Genomic DNA, 20,126 nt, shown 5'->3' on the forward strand with positions numbered 1-20,126 from the left:
ATAAACAAAATTGGAGAAAATACTTGTAAAACATTGTAAATCATTGCAAATACTTGTAAATTCTCTTGGGCAACGCCAGTGGGAATTAACATGGTGCGGGCACTGCGCAGAACAATATAGTCGTCCTTTAAAAAGTTCAGCAAGTAATTACCACACAATCCAGCGGTTGTAGAGACTAGAACACGTAATTTACATCAATTTTCAGAGCAGCGATACTCAACACAGTAACTCAAATGTGCATAGATAAACAAAATGTGGTACATACTTAATGGAGTTACTATTCAGTCATAAAAAATAGTAAAATTATACTGCTAAAAACACAGATGAACCTGCCCAAGAAAGCCAGACATGAAAGGACAAACACTTTATGATCCCACTTACATGAGCAACCCAGAATTTGTGAAACGTATTTTGAAAGAATGTGAAAAAGAGATGACTGGGCGCAGTGGCTCACACCTGTAATCCCAGCACTTTGGGGGACCAAGGCAGGGAGATCACCTGAGGTCAAAAGTTTGAGACCAACTTGACCAACGTGGAGAAACCCCGTCTGTACTAAAAATACAAAATTAGCTGGGTGTGGTGGCGCATGCCTGTAATCCCAGCTACTGGGGAGGCTGAGGTAGAATAGCTTGAAGCCAGGAGGCAGAGGTTGCAGTGAGCTGAGATCACACCATTGCACTCCAGCCTGGGCAACAAGAGCAAAACTCCATCTCAAAAACAAATAACAACAAAAAAACAAAACAGAGATTATTAAGGGGTTGGGGAAGAAACTGTAAAAGGAAACTATCTTATTACTAAGCTAAAGGGAAAAGTCCAGCTGGGAACTGCTTAGGACAATCCTGCCTCCCATTCTATTCAAAGCCACCCCACTGCTCACCGAGATAAATGTATATCTGATTGCCTCCTTTGGAGAGGCTAATCAGGAACTCAAAAGAATACAACCATTTTTTCTCTTACCTACCTATGGCCTGAAGACCACCTCCCCAGAAATGAGTTGTCCCTCATTTCCACACCTAACCAATGGTTCATCTTACATATATTGATGTTTCATGTCTCCCTAAAATGTACAAAACCCAACTACCCTCATCACCTTGGGCATATGTTGACAGGACCTCCTGAGGCTGTGTTATGGGTGTGTGTCCTCAATCTTGGCAAAATAAAACGTTCTAAATTAAATTAACTGAGACCTCTCTCGAGATTTTTGGGGTTCACACTGAGGTAACCAAAGAGGGATTTTGAGTGGAGGTGCCTCTGACCTTTCACGAATCTCCTACTGGTGCTTGGTACCAGCTTGAGCTATCTTTATGCACTATACCAACACGACAATTCGCTGAGGCATGGAAGAAGCCCCTCCAGAGAATCCCTGATCTCCCAAAATTTGTTCGAGATCCGAAGTTTATTTTGCTGTACAACTTATTTTATTTTGAGTTTTACTTGCTTCTAACACAAGGAAGGCATGCTTTTCCTGCTTCCATGATGATGGAAGGCAGGTAACTCCTTTATGGAGTTTGTACTCTCTTTCAACAGGGGAGATGAGTTGTTCTTCGTTTTCTTTTCTTTTCTTTTTTTTTAACCCGCTTCTAGGATGGTATAGAGCAGTTATCAGCCTGAGACCCACCCATAGGTAAGTAACTGAACTGTGGTTTGCTTTGGCTAAAGTTAAAATTAACAACCAGCTGGTCTTAATTTCTCCTTACCATCAGAGCACTCAGTAATCATATAAACTGTGTGATCATTTGTTTTGCTTAACTGTTTTGTTGTTGTTTGTTTCTGTTTTTGTTGTTTTTTTGGTCTTTTTCCCACTGGATTTGATCAACTCTGTATGACTTGATCAAATCCAAAGGAAGTTCCAAATTGTGGGGAAAAAAAGCCTCTGAAGTGACTAAATTCCCACGGGACAGAGACAGAGAGAAAAAAAAAGATGGCGCGGTAGGGGAAGAAAAACGGCTAGCAAAAGGAAAAAGAAAAAGAGGAGAAACTCTTTTGATTTTGGCTACTACAGGGCTTTATTGATGTAAAAGGCCACCTTTGTGCAAGTCAGGCCAAAAGGACAGAGCAATGGCTGTATTTCTGAAATAGCAGCAGTTTGCCCTATTTGAAATATCGTAATGAGATTTTAAAAGATTTTTTTTAGATGGAAGTTTCCTCCGTCACCCAGGCTGGATTGCAGTGGCACAGTCTCGGCTCACTGCAACCTGCGCCTCCTGGTATCAAGTGATTCTCTTGCCTCAGCCTCCTGAGTAGCTGACATTACAGGCACATGATACCGTGCCCGGCTAATTTTCGTATTTTCAGTAGAGATGGGGTTTTGCCATGTTGGTCAGGTTGGTCTTCAAATCCTGACCTCAGGTGATCCGCCTGCCTTGTCCTCCCAAAGTGCTGGGATTACAGGCATGAGCCAACACACCCGGCTACTTGTGTGCTCTTTAATAAAGAAGACACTGGTATTAGTTTAATAAAAATAGTTACATCTTGAATTTAGTAAGACTGCCGTAACTTCTAATCTTTTGGCTTCAAGCAGTATAGTCCACAGGTAGTAGGGCTTACTTTAGAAAAGAGATGTTACTGTTTTTGTTTCAAAGTTAAACTATAAACTAACTTTCTCCAAAGTTAGTTTGGCCTACACCCCAGGAATGAACAAGGACAGTGTGGAGATTAGAAGCAAGATGGTGTCAATTAGGCGAAATCTTTTTCACTGTCTCCATTATAATTTTGCAATGGTGGTCTCATAACTTTAAATAATTACAGTTGTGGTTTTTATAAATAATCTAGCTAAACAATTAAATTAAAGTAAATGTAATAGGATAAATACTTGCAGATAAATTTGTCAAAATTTAGAATCTAAAGTTAAATTAAATAACAGATGTTTTATTATTTGCTTATTTTCCAATAAAAAATATATTTGTAGGAAAATATCCATTCTAGAAAAAAGGGTGTCTTTTTAAAAAGGTGAACAATTTTTTATCTAATTCAAAGCTTAGGTTATGTATAAAACAAAGTAAGCCGGGCACGATGGCTCACACCTGTAATCCCAGCACTTTGAGAGGCCGGGCAGGTGGATCACCTGAGGTCAGGAGTTCAAGACTAGCCTGGCCAACATGGTGAAAACCCGTCTGTACTAAAAATACAAAAATTATCGGGGCATGATAGTGTATGCCTGTAATCCCAGCTACTTGGGAAGCTGAGGCAGAAGAATTGCTTGAACCTGGAAGACAAAGGCTGCAGTGAGCCAAGATCATGCCATTGCACTCCAGCCTGGATAGCAGAGTGAAACTGTCTCTAATAATAATAATAATAATAATAATAATAATAATAATAATAATAAAGTAAAAGGAACCAGCAAATAAAAGAGGTAAAAAGAAATTTTATAAAAATAAAGAGATTTTGTTTTGGTAAGAAAGCTTAAAGAGAAATAATTTCATATGAGAAAGCATCTTGTATGGTAAATTTAGTCCTAAGTAAAACAACTGGTTGTTTAAGAAAGAGGGATGTTCAGGACAAACCAGAGAGTCAAGTATATCACAACCCATCTGCATAAGTCACAATAAGAGGATTTATTAAAAAAAAAAAAAAAAAAAAACCCCAACTTTCGTATGATCAAGTTGTCTGTGATTAAAGGGAAATTACAATGGTCTTTCTAGAGATTGGGTTTGATGTAAAAAAACAAAAAACACTTATACATTAAAGGATTGGTTTGTAAAACAATGAAATTTTCATAAGGGGTTGATTTAATAAATTATAAGAGATTTTTAACTCAAAGTTCAACTTCTATTGCATCTTGCTTGTTTTGGTTTTCTATCCCCTTTTAAAAGGCAAAATTAGGCTAGGCACAGTAGCTTACACCTATAATCACAGCACTTTGGGAGGCTGAGGCGGGCGGATCACGAGGTTAAGAGATCAAGACCATCCTGCCACCATGGTGAAGCCCCATCTCAGGTAAAAATATAAAAATTAGCTGGGTGTGATGGTGCATGCCTGTAGTGTCAGCTACTCGACTGGCTGAGGCAGAAAAATTGAACCTGGGAGGTAGAGATTGCAGTGAGCTGAGATCATGCCATCACACTGCAGCCTGGCGACAGAGTAAAACTCCATCTCAACCACCACCACCAACACCAACAACAAAGGCACATAATAGTAATACTCCCCTTCAATTCATTTTCAGCTCAGACAAGTTTGTTTTTCTTCTGAAATTTTCTTCTGAGGGTTCTGTTTGTTGTGGTCTGATGCTAACAATGTATTCTTAAAGATCTAAAGAAAATGTTTTTTTCCAACAGAATATTCTGTGACAAGAACAGAGGTTGTTTCTTTTGCCTTTTGGTAACTGGCCTAACAGAGTTTACATTTTATCAAAATAATTCCTATGCCGTTATTATTAAGTTTGGTTTGCTTAGGAAAAACTGAGATTAGAAACAAGTTTCTTTAAATTAAGGTTATATGTCCATGTATCTTGCTGTATGTGCTTTTAAAGTCTTTGTGATATTGAGTTATAGAGCTTTGACTCCTGGTCTAAAAACAGAGTCCTGCTGAGGCGTAAACACTGAAGCCTCAACTTCAAGCTGGTAAAAGATGCCAACCAAAATAAACTGCATTCCTGAGAAACAGGTCCAGAAATTAAAGCTATTCAACTCCTCAAGGCCCAAGGACTATTGCAAAAGAGGTATGTGAGATTTTAAGGGACAATTTTGAAAGATAAGAGAAACTCAGTTCCTGTATAAATTAACCATTAATGTCAAAGACACACTGATACAAGACCAGCATATGTGCCCTATGTCAGATTAACAAGGATTTCTTGAAGCATTAACCAACTCCTTAAGAAAGATTATAAAGGAGTATGGAATTTATAACAAGATCAAAATGAAAATTTTACAGATGGTTTATAAAATTTTGGATAACAAATTTAATTGGTTTCATGCTGTTTTTATAAGGGCTCATTGTTTGTAAAGTTAAGTATCCTCAATCAAATAATGAAGGTTTTCACCTTTTTTTAAAAAAAAATTATTGAGTTATCACTCTGGTTAAATTAATGATTTATTTTACAATGACCTCTGATCCTATTTTGTAATATCAAGTACTTTAAATCTTTAATATCTGACAAATTTTCCAATATCAAATGATAACTTCTGTCTTTTTCTGACCTAATTAGTCCTTTAAAATATTAATAGGTTTCCTAACATCCAAAAACAACATATTTGGTTTATTTGGCGTAAGAATTATATAGGAAGCATTGTCAAATATAAAATGGTGCTTGGCTTTCTTGGGGCTGCATTTGTTATGGTGTTCCAAAATTATGGGAAACTCCTATAATTCTGTTATGTGTAAATGTACATTATTAGTAACAATTATAATAGTTACGTTAAATTATTGTGTGCCACAGAGGTAACAAATTTTCTTGTCAATTGTGTCTTTGACTATGACTGCTCTAAAACTTTTAGTCATCCATAGACAATTGTTGTCTTTATTTGGTCCTCTTTAGAAGGTTGTTTTATAATCAGCTATAAACTCTAACAGGTGCTCTTGAATGCAAGTTTCTGATAACTTGGAGACTGTGACATGAGAATACAGAAAAAACTTTCAGGATTCCTGGAGAGCTGAAATGTTTGTGAATATCAAGCAGAACAGGAATTACCTGCATGGACTAAACTAATAGAATTCGAAGTAATCTTTTAAACTTTTTGCTTAAAATGTTGCTGATCCTTTGTTTCTCAGAGTCAAGAAAACTTTCAAGTTAACAATTGAGTACTCTTATGAAGAAAATTTGCAGCAAATTTGTTTCTATCTGATTTCTCCAAAATTTGAAAACTATTTGAAAGTATTCTTAACAATTATGGCAATACAATTATTTGCATAAGTGAAATAAAAATGTTTTCATTGTTAAGAGGACACAATAGAAGAAACTGGTTATTTTACCAAGGCTTTGACTGAAATGGTGTGCTTTCCTTAAAGGAGTCAAATGTGACTTATGGAGTCAATAAAATTCCCTTGGGAAATCTGGCCTCATACCTTTGTCTGCATGGTCCCTGTAGAGAGTTACTGTCCTGTGGTAAGTAAAGAATGTCACTTTCTGACAGGCCTAGGAGCCCCAATATTATCTTGGAAAATCAAGAGTAGAGGAATTCAACCAACTCATAGGTATTAATAGTACAAATCCAAGGCTGGGCTCAGCTTTAAAAAAGTCTTAGCTGAGACTACTTCTATGAAACAAAGTTCCGTCAAAGCCAATTAAAAAAAGAAGCCTATTGGAAAAATAACTATTCTTGTGGCACTTTATACAAATAATATCGCCGAATATAATAAAGAAAATAGATCCTACCATGATTTGTCTTTAATGGGAAATTGGAGAAAGAAAAAATGTTTCAAAAACGATAGTAAACCTGTTGCTAGAGTCTAGTATTGCCAAATTTTTAAATAGGAATAAACCATCCTAGCCATGAAAGATCAGACAAAACCTGACACCAGAGACTCATTTTCTTCTGAAATGCTTTCTCCAAAATATTTTTTGTTTTTAATGAGGGAAATGTGAAAGGAAAATATCTTGGGTACGTGAAATCACTATGCTAAAGGGAAAGGTCAAGCTGGGTACTGCTTAGGGCAAACCTGCCTCCATTCTATTTAAAGTCACCCCTCTATTTACTGAGCCAAATGTACACCTGATTGCCTCCTTTGGAGAGGCTAATCATAAACTCAAAAGAATACAACCATTTGTCTCTTACTTACCTGTGGCCTGGAAGACCCCTCACCACTTTGAGTTGTCCCACCTTTCTGGACTGAACCAATGTTCATCTTATATATGTTGATTAATGTCTTATGTCTCCCTAAAATGTAAAATCAAACTGTGCTCTGACCACCTTGGGGAAATGTCGTCAGGACTTCCGGAGGCTGTGTCACATGAACACATCCTCAACCTTGGCAAAATAAACTTTCTAAATTATCTGAGACCTGTCTCAGATTTTCATGGTTCATTAACTAATGATGAGTTATTGTTTCATGGGGTCAGAGTTTCAGTTTCAGATGATAAAAAGGTGCTCCAGATGCATAGTGGTTTTGGCTGCACAATAACATGAATAACCAATGCCACGGAATTTAACAAAAATTGTTAAATCATTACTTTTCTGTTTACCATATAACAAAAAATCCTAAAAATATACTATTTTCACAGCAGAATCAGATTCCTGTGATATCAATGTGATGAAAACATAAAATGAGGTCAGAATTTTAAACATTTTCTGGAGGTCAATGATATTAACAAATTATAAATTTGAAACTTGCAACAACATATTTTTCAGCCATAAAACTTTCATTAAGTTTTAAGGAACAGCTTTATAAAAAAGTTAGGTTTCTACATTCTTTCATCTGATATAGTAAAATGCAGTTCGATTTTATAATTTCATTTATTTTCTTTTTTTGAGATGAAGTCTCACTCTGTCAACCAGGCTGGAGTGCAGTGGTACAGTCTCAGTTCACTGCAACCTCTGCCTCCTGGTTTCAAGTGATTCTCCTCCCTCAGACTTAAGAGCAGCTTGGAATACAGGCACCCGCCACCACACAGGGCTAATTTTTGTATTTTTGTAGAGATGGGTTTTACCATGTTGGCTAGGCTGGTCTTGAACTCCTGACCCCAAGTGATCCGCCTGCCTCAGCCTCCCAAATTGGTGGTTTTACAGGCATGAGCCATTGCGCCTGGCCAAATTTGTAATTTAAAGGGGCCATATTAAGAACAAACAATTCAAACAAATATTTGAGAAATATAATTGTGGTTGCATATGCTTAACTATTTTCTTAATTTTTTTGAAAAAATTCAAAAACTCTTATTTCTAACAATTCTGTTTCTCCTCATTTACTATTAGGTGTTTTACTAACCACTGTCCTGTTTAAGATACTGTTTTTCAATTTTCCATGTATTTTTGACACATTTCTGTAAATTTCTTCTTCTACAATTTTTTTAGAGACGACAAGTAATAGAGGAAGACTGCTAATGCTTCCAAAGAAAAATTATCCAGATAAAGTAAAATATGAACATCTCTTCATGGCTGAGTAAATACCTGAGCTGACCAGATAATTTTCTTCATATTAAGTATCATTCTGCAAACAGTAAGTAGGCTTAGTTTATCATTAAAATAAAAAATTCCAAAAATAAGGTAGATGTAAAGTAGGAACTTTATTTCTCTATTAGCAATGTGTGTTTTACATACTGTAATTTTGCTTACATTTTTAAAAGTTTACCGGGCATGGTGGCTCACACCTGTAATCCCAGCACTTTGGGAGGCTGAGGCAAGCAGACCACCTGAGGTCAGGAGTTCAAGATGAGCCTGGCCAACATGGTGAAACCCTGTCTCTACAAAAATACAAAAATTAGTTGGGCATGATGGCAGGTGCCTGTAATTCCAGCTATTCGGGAGGCTGAGGTGGGAGAATCGCTTGAACCCAGGAGGCGGAGGCTGCAGTGAGCTGAGATCACACCATTGCATTCCAGCCTGGGTGAGAGAGAATGAGACTCTGTCTCAAAAACAATAAAAAATAATAAAATAAAATAAAAGTTTAATAATCTATGAGCATTTTAAAAACATACTATTAACAGTATGCACTAGACAATAATTATGAAAGTAATATGCACTATTAAAAAATAGCAACAATTAAAAAAGGAAGAAAGAAAAACTTACTCTCAATGATTCCTGGAAGGAGGAAGCCTGGTATTGTGCATATTTGGCAATTGTAGTATGAGATCTATTGCTTTCACAACGCCAGATTTTCTTTGTTCCAGTGGGATCCCAGTTTTCATCTGCTGGTTGCAGCAACTGTGTCCTCACTTCTACTATATGTTCATTGTTAGCTTCTACCAAAGTTTTGGTAGAGAAAAGTCCAAGATCTTTACAAATAATAAGTTTTGTTAATCAGTAAAGTTGTATTCAGTTCAATTAAAATGTCAAAGTATTTTAAAAAACTTTATCAGTTTCCCTTAAGAGGGCTCCAAGCCATTTGGTATCAGAGTTACACAGCAGGTCCTTGAAGCTCTGGCTGTATAACCATCATGTCAGGGTGTAGAGGGTGGCAACATTTATAAACATAATCTAATTTTACTTATATTTAATACTCAGAACTTCTTCAACTATGTAACCTAAATATTTTATGTTGGATAATGATACCAAATTTAAATCTAAAATAAAAATCCACCACAATATTATGTTTCAAAAACAATAGTAAACCTGTTGCTAGAGTCTAGTATTGCTGAGTATTTTTCACAATAGGAATAAACCATCCTAGCATGAAAGATCAGACAAAACCTGACACCGGAGACTCATTTTCTTCAAGTGCTTTCTCCAAAAGTTTTTTTTTTTTTAAAAAGGGGTAATGTGAAAGGAAAATATCCTGGGTACCTGAAATCACTGTCCTAAAGGGAAAGGTCAAACTGGGTACTGCTTAGGGCAAACCTGCCTCCATTCTATTCAAAGTCACTCCTCTGTTTACTGAGCTAAATGTATATCTGTTATTATCCGTATATATCTGTATATGATATCTGTATTATCACTTGCATCAGTGCTAAAGATGCTTGCTCATGCACAAGAGGTATAAAATTGAGTGAGAAAGAAAGATAACACACATTAAAATAAAGACTCAGAATGCTGGGGGAAAAAATCAGTCAGTTTCTGTCAGTGTTATAAAAGTTTAAAGATAGTAAAATATATATTCAATCTTGGTTTTAAGCTTACCTAATTTAAGAGCTCCAGCAAGGCCACGTATTACTGTAACAGGGTTTTTTGGATTTGTACAAAATTGATGTAATGGAGGAAAGAAAGCATCACGTTTATTTTCCAACTGTAAAAGCAAAATATTTTGTTAGGTCTCAGATAAATGACAAAATATACCTCAGATTTGTGCCTTTAATAAAATGACTAAATACAATACTTCAAATTTGTGAGTTTTTTTCCATCAATCTGGCTATTAAAAATCTGCAGTGCATCCTAACCTTTGATATTATGTTGCTACATATTACAGTATTGTATCATTTGTCTTGTCAGGAAAGTGTGGAGGTAATAGCTAAAAAAACCCTCTCTTTTAAAAATTACGTTTTAAATTTGATTCACTTTAAAACTGTTACCTATCTCTTATACCACAGTGATTTATAAAATTCTTTTAAATTAGTTGAGTTGTTCAAAAGTATTTCCCAACCATATTTTTTGAGTTATCTTCTATTGCTTCTTAAATGAGACAACAGGTAGAAGAGACATTTCAAGTTTAAAATCAAACTGTTTTATAAACTATTAACAAAACTTTTAGAGAGTAAAAACCACAACAGGCAAACCTTAAATTTGTATTTATTGCCTCAAAGTTTCAACTGAAAGGCTTTTAGTCTCTCTTCCATGACTCTTCTAATACCATCGTCAATAAAGTTCAACTAGGTAAAAAATTAATATTGAACATCTGTCCAAAGAAAGGCCAATATCTCCAAAATCCTCTCTTACAGATCTGTTTCAAGATCATTCTAATTACTGTATCTTCATATTTTAGGTTAAGATTCTTTAACTTGTGAAGGAGAATGAAAAAGTTGGGTGACACAAACTCTTCAGAAGGAAAAATACATAAAAATTATTTTGATGAAAGCCACAGCAGCTTTATCAAATGCTTACGTTGCTAAATAGTAAAAAAAGTCACTTAAATTCCAATGGAAATTTTATACCCACATGTATTTATGTAAAACTTTTAAATAACATGTATTCATAATCACTTTTATATCCTCAACCAGTTTTTATGAAGCTAGAAAAAAATTCCTTTATTAAAGAAATGTAACATTCAACAGGTATACGTAACTAGCAGTGTCAGAATTCAGATTTAGAACCATGTTTACTAAAAGCTTACCCTGGAACAATTATCTTTTGCTACTCTCATATAATCCCAGTCAATATTTGAGAAGACCTTAATTTTTCTAGACGAAATCTGTTTGCATACCTGGTGGTCAAGAACCTTTTCTGTCAAAGGCCAGATAATAAATATTTTTGGCTTTATGGGCAACCTAGTCTCTTTAGCAAACTCTGTCAATGTACTGCAAATGCAATCCTAAAGACAGTAACTAAATAAATAAGCATAGTTATGTTCCAATAGAATTTTATTTTCAAAAGCAGGTTGGTGGGCAGCACTTTGAGTAAGAGCATTCATTTGTTAAGTGCCCTGAAATACAAACATGTTCTTCTAAAATATTAAACCTTTGAGAGTAAAGTCTATGCTCCCTAAGGCAATGTGGCTTGATTTAAAAAATACATCGATTTTCTAAAAGCCACATTAGTTCAGACTCTCGATTTATTTATAAGTTACTCAATGCGGACTCACGTAAATACTAGGTGTGGGTGGATTCAACTTGTCCTTTGGCAAGGGTGGGTATGGTGAAGTTGGTGGTCTTGGAGGTGGACATTTATCTAACAAAATGCAGCTATTAGACAAGCCATTTTTACCTGGATTCCTTTAAAAAGAAGCAGAAGAAATGTATCAGTTACATATTTATTTTAAAACTAAAAAAAAAGAAAATCTGAATTAAAAGTCAGGCATAAGGCATTCACTAAAATACAAACAGTGTAAGATATTCAGATCCATTAAACAAAAAATTGAGGACTATTAAATTTCAGCAGATGCGTTATAAAAGCTAAACAAAATATACTACACAGAGTGCATGAGCTAAACAAAATACACTACAGAGTACATAAAGTGTTGACAAAATTCCTCGTTATTCATTTTCCAATTTGCTTTCTCATATCAAATATTAATATAAACTCAAATTTCTCTCCAACATGTGCCACCGTTAAATGTTCTCCATAAAATGATAAAACAGTTGATCAAGAAGTGATTTACGTATCCTTAATATCATAGTATATCTCCTTTCTGACATTGCATCTTAGTAATTATTTCTAGAATACCATTGTGACAACTTTCAAATCCAGAAAGCTCATTAGTTTCATCCTCAAGACTTGTTTTCTGTGGAATTAGCAAATAATGAGATTCCATTTACTAAACTTTCACATCTTATAATTTTAAGTGAAGTGTGTAGTTGCTCTGTGTTGTCACACTGTTCATAATCATTACTTAACAGTATTTGGATTTTTCCTTTAATGAAAGGTATAGTATTTGTTAAATTATTAATATAAATTCTTAAAATATGGTAAAATTACTTCCATAATCCAATTCTTCTTTTAGTATGCAAATAAGAAGTATATTCCTAAACCTTAATATTTTAACAAATTCAGAAAATTGGTAAGCCTTTCAAATTATTCAAGCTGTCTCACCTAATTATTAAAATTCTAAAATAATCAATGCATTAAAATATCAAAGGAATGAGCTCTTAAAAATGTTAATATTTCAGACAAAAATCTGAAAACTCTGTTTTGGAAAGTAAAAAATACATTACATCAGTAACCGCATTTATTTCAGAATCAATTATGTTTTTATTTCAATATATAGAATAATAAAAGCTGAAGCAAAAGCTTGTTTTGCTTTATTTTCCTACACAGAAAAAAACTTTCAAGTCATGCCTCTGTGGTTGGACTAATAAAAATGAAACTTTGAAATGCAACATATACACTTTTAAGATGTCATAGTAAACAGCCGTTAGGGTGTATAACCTTTTTAAACAACTAAAAAGGTCTTATGCATTTTTAAGTTATGAATTAGGTTAGAAATTTGACTTCTCTATTTTTTAAATAAAAAATGTGCAAATATCTATTAAACATTTACATTTAACTACCTATTACATTCTAAAGTAGTATCTAGATTTCAGTCTCTCTCCACAAAGCATAATGACCCATAGGTTTAGTTATAGATGATACATGTTAAGCTTTTAAACTTAAATATGGAACTGAACCTAATTCATAAACTCCTTAGAATTTCTGTTTTAAACACATAGAATATACTTCGTGAAGAGACAATTCAAGTATTCTCACTATACCAGTACTTAATTGTACTAAATTTGGTGAAGTATTTAATTGTACTAGACATTTCTTTATGTTAATTTCTTGTAGTATCAAAAATTATTTGAACAACCACCTCCGTAAAAAAAGAGACTATGCAGGGTGCGGTGGCTCACGCCCGTAATCCCAGCACTTTGGGAGGCAGAGGTGGGTGGATGACCTGAGGTTGGGAGTTTGGGACCAGCCTGACCACGATGTAGAAACCCCATCTCTACTAAAAATACAAAATTAGGTGGGTGTGGTGGCGGTGGCCTGCAATCCCAGCTACATGGGAGGCTGAGGCGGGAAAATCACTTGAACCTGGGAGGCAGAGGTTGCAGTGAGCCGAGACAGTGCCATTGCACTCCAGCCTGGCTGACAAGAACGAAACTGTCTGAAAAACATAACAAAACAAAACAACAACAACAACAACAACAACAACAAAACAATAAGACTAAGAAATTGGGATTTACTGTAGAATTCTGTTGTAATTTCTACAGTCTATAAAAGAAAAAACAGTGGATATATAGGAAGCTAAAGCAATGGAAAATATAGATACCTAAATTTGAAAAAAGAAAGAAAAAGATGAGGCATGAGCAAAAGAGTCATGATTCAATCACTGACACATGATATCACTTAATTTATTTGAATCTCAGTTTTCTCCCCAGAATGGATGCTATTATCAACTGACTGAATTGGTGTGCACATAGAAACTATCATTTCTCATTCTGGCCTTTTCTCTGCAACTCAGAATAATTTTATTCCCAACTTTAGAATCCATCCTTTTATTCTCTTTCTTTCTGTGATTGTTTTCTTTTTCTTTCTTAATTTCTCTCCTATTTTCTTTTTGTTATGTTACCTTCACTAGCAAATTGGAAGCTACATTTATTGGAATAGTGTTTCAGCCACAAATACTTACAATATTTTAAAGATACACTATTTACAGCTTTTAAAAATAAAATTATCCATTTCTGGTAAGGTAAAGTCCTTTTACCTTGTCTAACCCAAAAATAACTCTTTAAGAACGCATTTTACTATAAAGTGATTGTTTATATACACCTCAAAATGAGATAGAAGATTAAAATCTATAGTCCATTAAGAAATATAAAACATATCAATTTATTTAATTATTATTTTGCAAAAAAATTATCACTACTCCATTACTGCTCCTCAAGGTTGTCGCAATCATAAATTACATACAAGCAAGAAATTTTGATTTCATCTTAGACGCTGATCAGTTAATATACATTTAATGGCTGACACACGATGGTTTCTAATAAAATAATCTAAATGCCTGAGAGTCTAATCAATGCTTAGATACAGTCATAGAGAAAAAACACGTAACATCTTAAGATCTCACAGTATGAGGAAAAGAGTTATATAATTGTGAGGCAAAAATTGTTTTCAAATTTGAAGTTTAAAAACTTTTTAATAAAATGACCAAAGTAGATTAAAAATAATGTTTAGATTGTCTAGTTATAGGGTATTTATTTTCTGTTAATTTGCATCTAATTTCAGAAAGCTCTTTTATGAATCTAATAAAACCAATATATTGTTAAAATTTCGAGGTTTAGGTACTAAAAATATAGAAGTAATACAGTATGTGTTTTAGGCATGCGAAATGACTTTCACTTACATTTTATACTCTTCTATACAGAACATTTATAAGAGTTAAGATAACTTATTAAGATTTAATTTTATTGTGTTTAAAGTCTATGTCAGGTTTGTCTTTGAGGCAGTCCAAACTCTGTAAAACTGACTGTGATAATGATTGCACACATCTGGTAGTCTGCTAAAACCAAATGAACTGTAAACACTACATGACCAAACCGTATAGTATGTGAATTATATCTCAATAAAGCTGTTTTTTAAAAAAGGTGGATTAGGCTCTTTGGGGTAATCAATGTGTTGGCTTAATATCAAAGAAAGTGTTCCTGATTCTTTTTTGAGGGAAGGGAATGAAAACCAATTTTTAAACAAATATGTGAACCCCAATTGCTTAAAACAGTAGCACAATATAGCAAGTCTTACCAGACTGCCTGCATTCTCCCTGCATTTCCTGTCTCTCCTGGAAACTATGTAACTTCTAGAGTCTGACAAAATGTTTTCTAAAATGTAAGCAAAGACTAGCCTTAATAATCAGTAAGGCCTATTTCTACTCTTAACATTCTACAGCTCTAACTAAAAAGGAAACAAACAATAGGATATTCCAGGCTTTGCTGTTCCCTATGTGAGGACTTCCCTTATTGTCTTTCAATTCCCAGAATGAGGTTTATCACAGAGAAACTGATGATCCTAATAACCAATAAAGTTTTGTAACACTAGAAAAAGACATAATCTCGCAGATAAACCAGTTCACAGAAAAATGCTTTCCATATCTAATACAGTGATAAGATAAAACCACAGTGTTTCCACAATGGCTGAATAGGAACAGCTCCAGTCGGCAGCTCCCAGCGAGACCAACACAGAAAGAGGGTGATTTCTGCATTTCCAACTGAGGTACCCAGTTCATCTCACTGGGACTGGTAAGACAGTGGGTGCAGCCCACAGAGGGCAAACAGAAGCAGGGTGGGGGCACCACCCCACTCAAGAAGTGCAAAGAGCCCAGGGACCTCCCTCCCTCAGCCAAGGGAAGCCATGAGGGACTGTGCTATCTGGCCCAGATATTATAATTTTACCAGTTTTTGCAATCCGCAGATGAGGAGATTCCCTCGTGTGCCTATACCACAAGGGTCCTGGGTTTCAAGCACAAAACTGAGCGGCTGTTTGGGCAGACACGGAGCTAGTTGCAGGAGCTTTCTTTGCACCCCATTGGTGCCCAAAACCCAAGAGAAACAGAACCGTTCCCTCCACTGGAAAAGGAGCTGAAGCCAGGCAGCCAAGTGGTCTCACTCAGCAATGCCCAGCAAACTAAGATCTACTGGCTTGAAATTCTCACTGCCAGCACAGCAGTCTTAAGTCAACCTGGGAATGACTAAGCTTGGTACAGGGAGAGGCATCTGCTTTCCTGGGCTTCAGCAGGCAGTTTTCCCTTTGGCAATGCTAAGTAGGCCAGGCGGTTTGGATTGGGTGGAATTCATCACAGCGCAGCCAAGAGGCTGGGGCCAGACTGCCTCTCAAGATTCCTCCTCACTGGGTAGGGCATCTCTGAAAGAGAGGCAGCTGCCCCACTCAGGGGCTTTCAGATAAAACTCTCATCTCCCTGGGACAGAACACCTGGGGGAAGGGGTGGCTGTGGGCACAGCTTCAATGGGCTTAAACTTTCATGTCTGACAGCTCTGAAGAGAGCAGTTGATCCTGATAAAAAGGATTCTCTCAGCACAAGGCTTAAGCACTGCTATAGGACAAACTGCCTCCTCAGGTGAGGCCCTGACACCTATGCCTCCTGACTGGGAGAGACCTCACACAGGACTGATCCAGCTGGCATCAAGCCAGTGCCCCTCTGGGACAAAGGCAGCAATCTTTGCTGTTCTGCAGCCTGCACCTGATACCTAGGCAAAAAGGGTCTGGAGTGAATCTCCAGAACACTGCAGAAGATGGGCCTGTTAGAAGAAAAAACAACAAAGAGCAAGAACGTCATCAATAAAAAGGACCTCCACACAAAAGCCCCACCCAAAGGTCATCAGCCTCAAAGATCAAAGGCAGATAAATCCACGAAGATGAGGAAAAACCAGTGCAAAAATGCTGAAAATTCTAAAAACCAGCATGCCTGTTCTATCCAAAGGATCGCAACTCTTCTCCAGCAAGGGCACAGAACTGGATAGAAAATGAGACTGACAATTTGACAGAAGTAGGTTTTAGAAGGTGGTTAATAACAAACTCATCTGAGCTAAAGGAGTTAAAGAATCTTGATAAAAGATTACAGGAAATGCTAACTAGAATAACCAGTTTAGAGAGGAACATAAATGACCTGATGGAGCTGAAAAACACAGCATAAGAACTTTGTGAAACATACAGAAGAATCAACAGCTGAACTGATCAATTGAAAGAAAGATATCAGAGATTGAAGATCAACTTGCTGAAATAGGAGTGAAGACATTATTAGATAAAAAAGAATAAAAAGGAATGAACAAAGCCTCAAAAAAAAACGGGACTATGTGAAAAGACCAAACCTATGATTGACTGATGTACCTGGAATTGATGGAAAGAATGGAACCAAGTTGGAAAAAGCACTTCAGGATAATTTTGAAGAAATGGATAAATTCCTGGAGACATACAGTCTCTCAAAACTAAACCAGCAGAATTCCAATCTCTAAATGTAACAATAACAAATTCTGAAATTGAGGCTGTGATAAATAGCCTACCAATCAAAAAAGGCCAAGGGCCAGGATTCACAGCCAAATTCTACCAGATGCACAAAAAGGAGCTGGTACTATTCCTTCTGAAACTATTTCACACAATAAAAAAATAGGGACTCCTCCCTAACTCACTTTATGAGGACAGCATCATCCTAATACCAAAACCTGGCAGAGATACAAGAAAAACACAAAACAAATCCGGCCAATATCCCTGATGAACATTGATGAAGAAATCTTCAATACAGGCAAACCGAATCCAGCAGCACATCAAAAAGCTTATCCACCACAATCAAGTTGGCTTCATTCCTGGGATGAAAGCCTGGTTCAACATAACACAAATCAATAAACGTAATCCATCACATAAACAGAATCTATGATAAAACCCACATGATTATTTCAAGATATGCAAAAAAGGCTTTAATAAAATTCAACATCCCTTCATCCTAAAAATTCTCAATAAACTAGGTATTGATGGGACATGTCTCAATAAGAGCTATTTATGGCAAACCCATAGCCAATATCATATGGAATGTGTAAAAGCTAGAAGCACTCCCTTTGAAAACCACTACAAGACAAGGATGCCCTCTCTCACCATACCTATTCAACATAGTATTCAAAGTTGTGGCCAGGGCAATCAGGCAAGAGAAGGAAATAAAGGGTATTCATATAGGAAGAGAGGAAGTCAAATTGTCTCTGTTTGCAGATGACATGATTGTATATTTAGAAAACCCCATCATCTCAGCCCCAAAACTGCTTATAAGCTGATAAGCAACTTCAGCAAAGTCTCAGGATACAAAATCAATGTGCAAAAATCACAAGCATTCCTATACACCAATAATAGACAAAAAGAGCCAAACCATGCATGAACTCGCATTCACAATTGCTACAGAGAATTAAATACCTATGAATACAACTTATGAGTACCACTTCAAGGAGAACTACAAACCAGTGGTCCAGGAAATAAGAGAGGACACAAACAAATGGAAAAACATACCATGCTCATGGATAGGAAGAACCAATATAGTGAAAATGACCTGCCCAAAGTAATTTATAGATTCAATGCTGTACCCATAAAGCTACCATTGACTTTCTTCACCAAATTAGATAAAACCACTTTAAATTTCATATGGAATTAAAAAAAGAGCTCATATAACTAAGACAATCCTAAGCAAAAAGAACAAACCTGGGGGCATCGCACTACCTGACTTCAAACTATACTACCAGGCTACAGTAATGAAAGCACAGTACCGGTACCAAAACAGATATATAGACCAATGAAACAAAACAGAAGCCTCAGAAAAAACACCACGCATCTACAACCATCTGATCTTTGACACCCTGTCAAAAACAAGCAATGGGGAAGGTATTCCCTATTTAATAAATGTTGTTGGAAAAACTGGCTAGCCATATGGAGCAAACAGAAACTGTACCCCTTCCTTACACCTTATACAAAAATTAACTCAAGATGGATTAAAACTTAAATGTAAAACCTAAAAGCATAAAAACCCTAGAAGAAAAACTAGGCAATACCTTTCAGGACATAGGCATGGGCAAAGACTTCATGACTAAAACATCAAAAGCAAATGCAACAAAAGCCAAAATTGACAAATGGGATCTAATTAAACTAAACAGCTTCTGCATAGCTGTTGGGGGAAAGGCTTATGGAGTGCCTGTATGAACTGGCCATAAAAATATGGGACAATAAGTTGTGGAAAGCCATAAAAGGGCTCTGAGGAGGAAAGCCTTCTTATCACCATTATGTTCCCATGCTCTGAGCAAGACCTGCTCTCTTACCTAGAAACACTGTGTTAAAGGAGAAAGACACTCCTTTGAAGCACTGGAATGTGGCTGGACATGCAGCCTCCTAGTTCAGCCTGCTCCCACCAGCTGCTCTTCAGTAAGTTAAAGATATGCTGATTGAGCACAAAAGAGATTCACTTAAACTGCCACTGCTATAAGATTATGTGTATGACGCACTGCCTCCCTTTCACCATTTTGCCCTGAACGTCTGCTTCTTAGATCTAAGTGATTGTACTCACAGTGTGGAGACCAGAGCTCTAAGCCTTTGCAGCCTCCACATTTTGCACTGGCCCCCTGGCTCCCACCTTTATGAACTCTTGTCTCTTCTCATTTCTTTGTCACCATTGAACTTCAGGTACCCACAGGTGGTGATGAGGCTGGACCCCAACACACAGCAAAAGAAACTATTATCGGAGTGAACAGGCAACCTACGGAATGAGAGAAAATTTCTGCCATCTTTCCATCTGACCAAGGTCTAACATCCAGAGACTACAAGGAACGTAAACTCATTTACAAGAAAGAACAGCCTCATCAAAATGTGGGCAAAAGGTATGAACACTTCTCACAACAAACTTAAAACAAATTTATAAGAAAAAACCAAAAAGCTCCATCAAAATTTGGCAAAGGATATGAACAGAAACTTCTCTAAAGAAGATATTCATGCTGCCAACAAACATGAAAAGAAGCTCATCATCACTGGTCATTAGAGAAACGCACATCAAAACCACAGTGAGATACCATATCACAACAGTAGGAATGATGATCATTAAGAAGTCAGGAACAACAGATGCTGGCGAGGCTGTGGAGAAATAGTATGCTTTTACACTCTTGGTGGGAATGTAAACTAGTTCAACCATTGTGGAAGACAGTGTGGTGATTCCTCAAGGATCTAGAACCAGAAATACCATTTGACCCAGCCATCCTATTACTGGGTATATACCCAAAGGATTATAAGTCGTTCTACTATAAAGACACATGCACATATTATTGCAGGGCTATTTACAATAGCAAAGACTTGGAAGCAACTCAAATGCCCATCAGTGATAGACTGGATAAGGAAAATGTGGCACATATACACCATGGAATACTATGCAGCCATAAA

The 20,126-nt window shown here is 36.2% G+C and overlaps 1 protein-coding gene across 24 annotated transcripts in view; it reads right to left on the minus strand.

Moving 5' to 3' along the window:
- Positions 1 to 20,126, minus strand: part of UTY (ubiquitously transcribed tetratricopeptide repeat containing, Y-linked) — a 254,423-nt gene that overhangs the window by 83,293 nt on the left and 151,004 nt on the right. For 18 of the 24 annotated variants that reach the window (XM_063602062.1, XM_063602063.1, XM_063602064.1 and 15 more), the window contains 3 exons: positions 11,320 to 11,449; positions 9,705 to 9,810; positions 8,658 to 8,863 (listed from right to left, as the gene is read on the minus strand). In XM_063602062.1, coding sequence (XP_063458132.1) covers positions 8,658 to 8,863; positions 9,705 to 9,810; positions 11,320 to 11,449 — 442 coding nt within the window. Of the gene's footprint in view, positions 1 to 8,136; positions 8,472 to 8,657; positions 8,864 to 9,704; positions 9,811 to 11,319; positions 11,450 to 20,126 lie in introns of those variants that run through there. The other 6 variants (XM_063602072.1, XM_055106959.2, XM_063602073.1 and 3 more) reach the window with 1 other exon arrangement.

Source organism: Pan paniscus, chromosome Y, assembly GCF_029289425.2.
Source record: "Pan paniscus chromosome Y, NHGRI_mPanPan1-v2.0_pri, whole genome shotgun sequence".
Taxonomy (NCBI): Eukaryota; Metazoa; Chordata; class Mammalia; order Primates; family Hominidae; genus Pan; species Pan paniscus.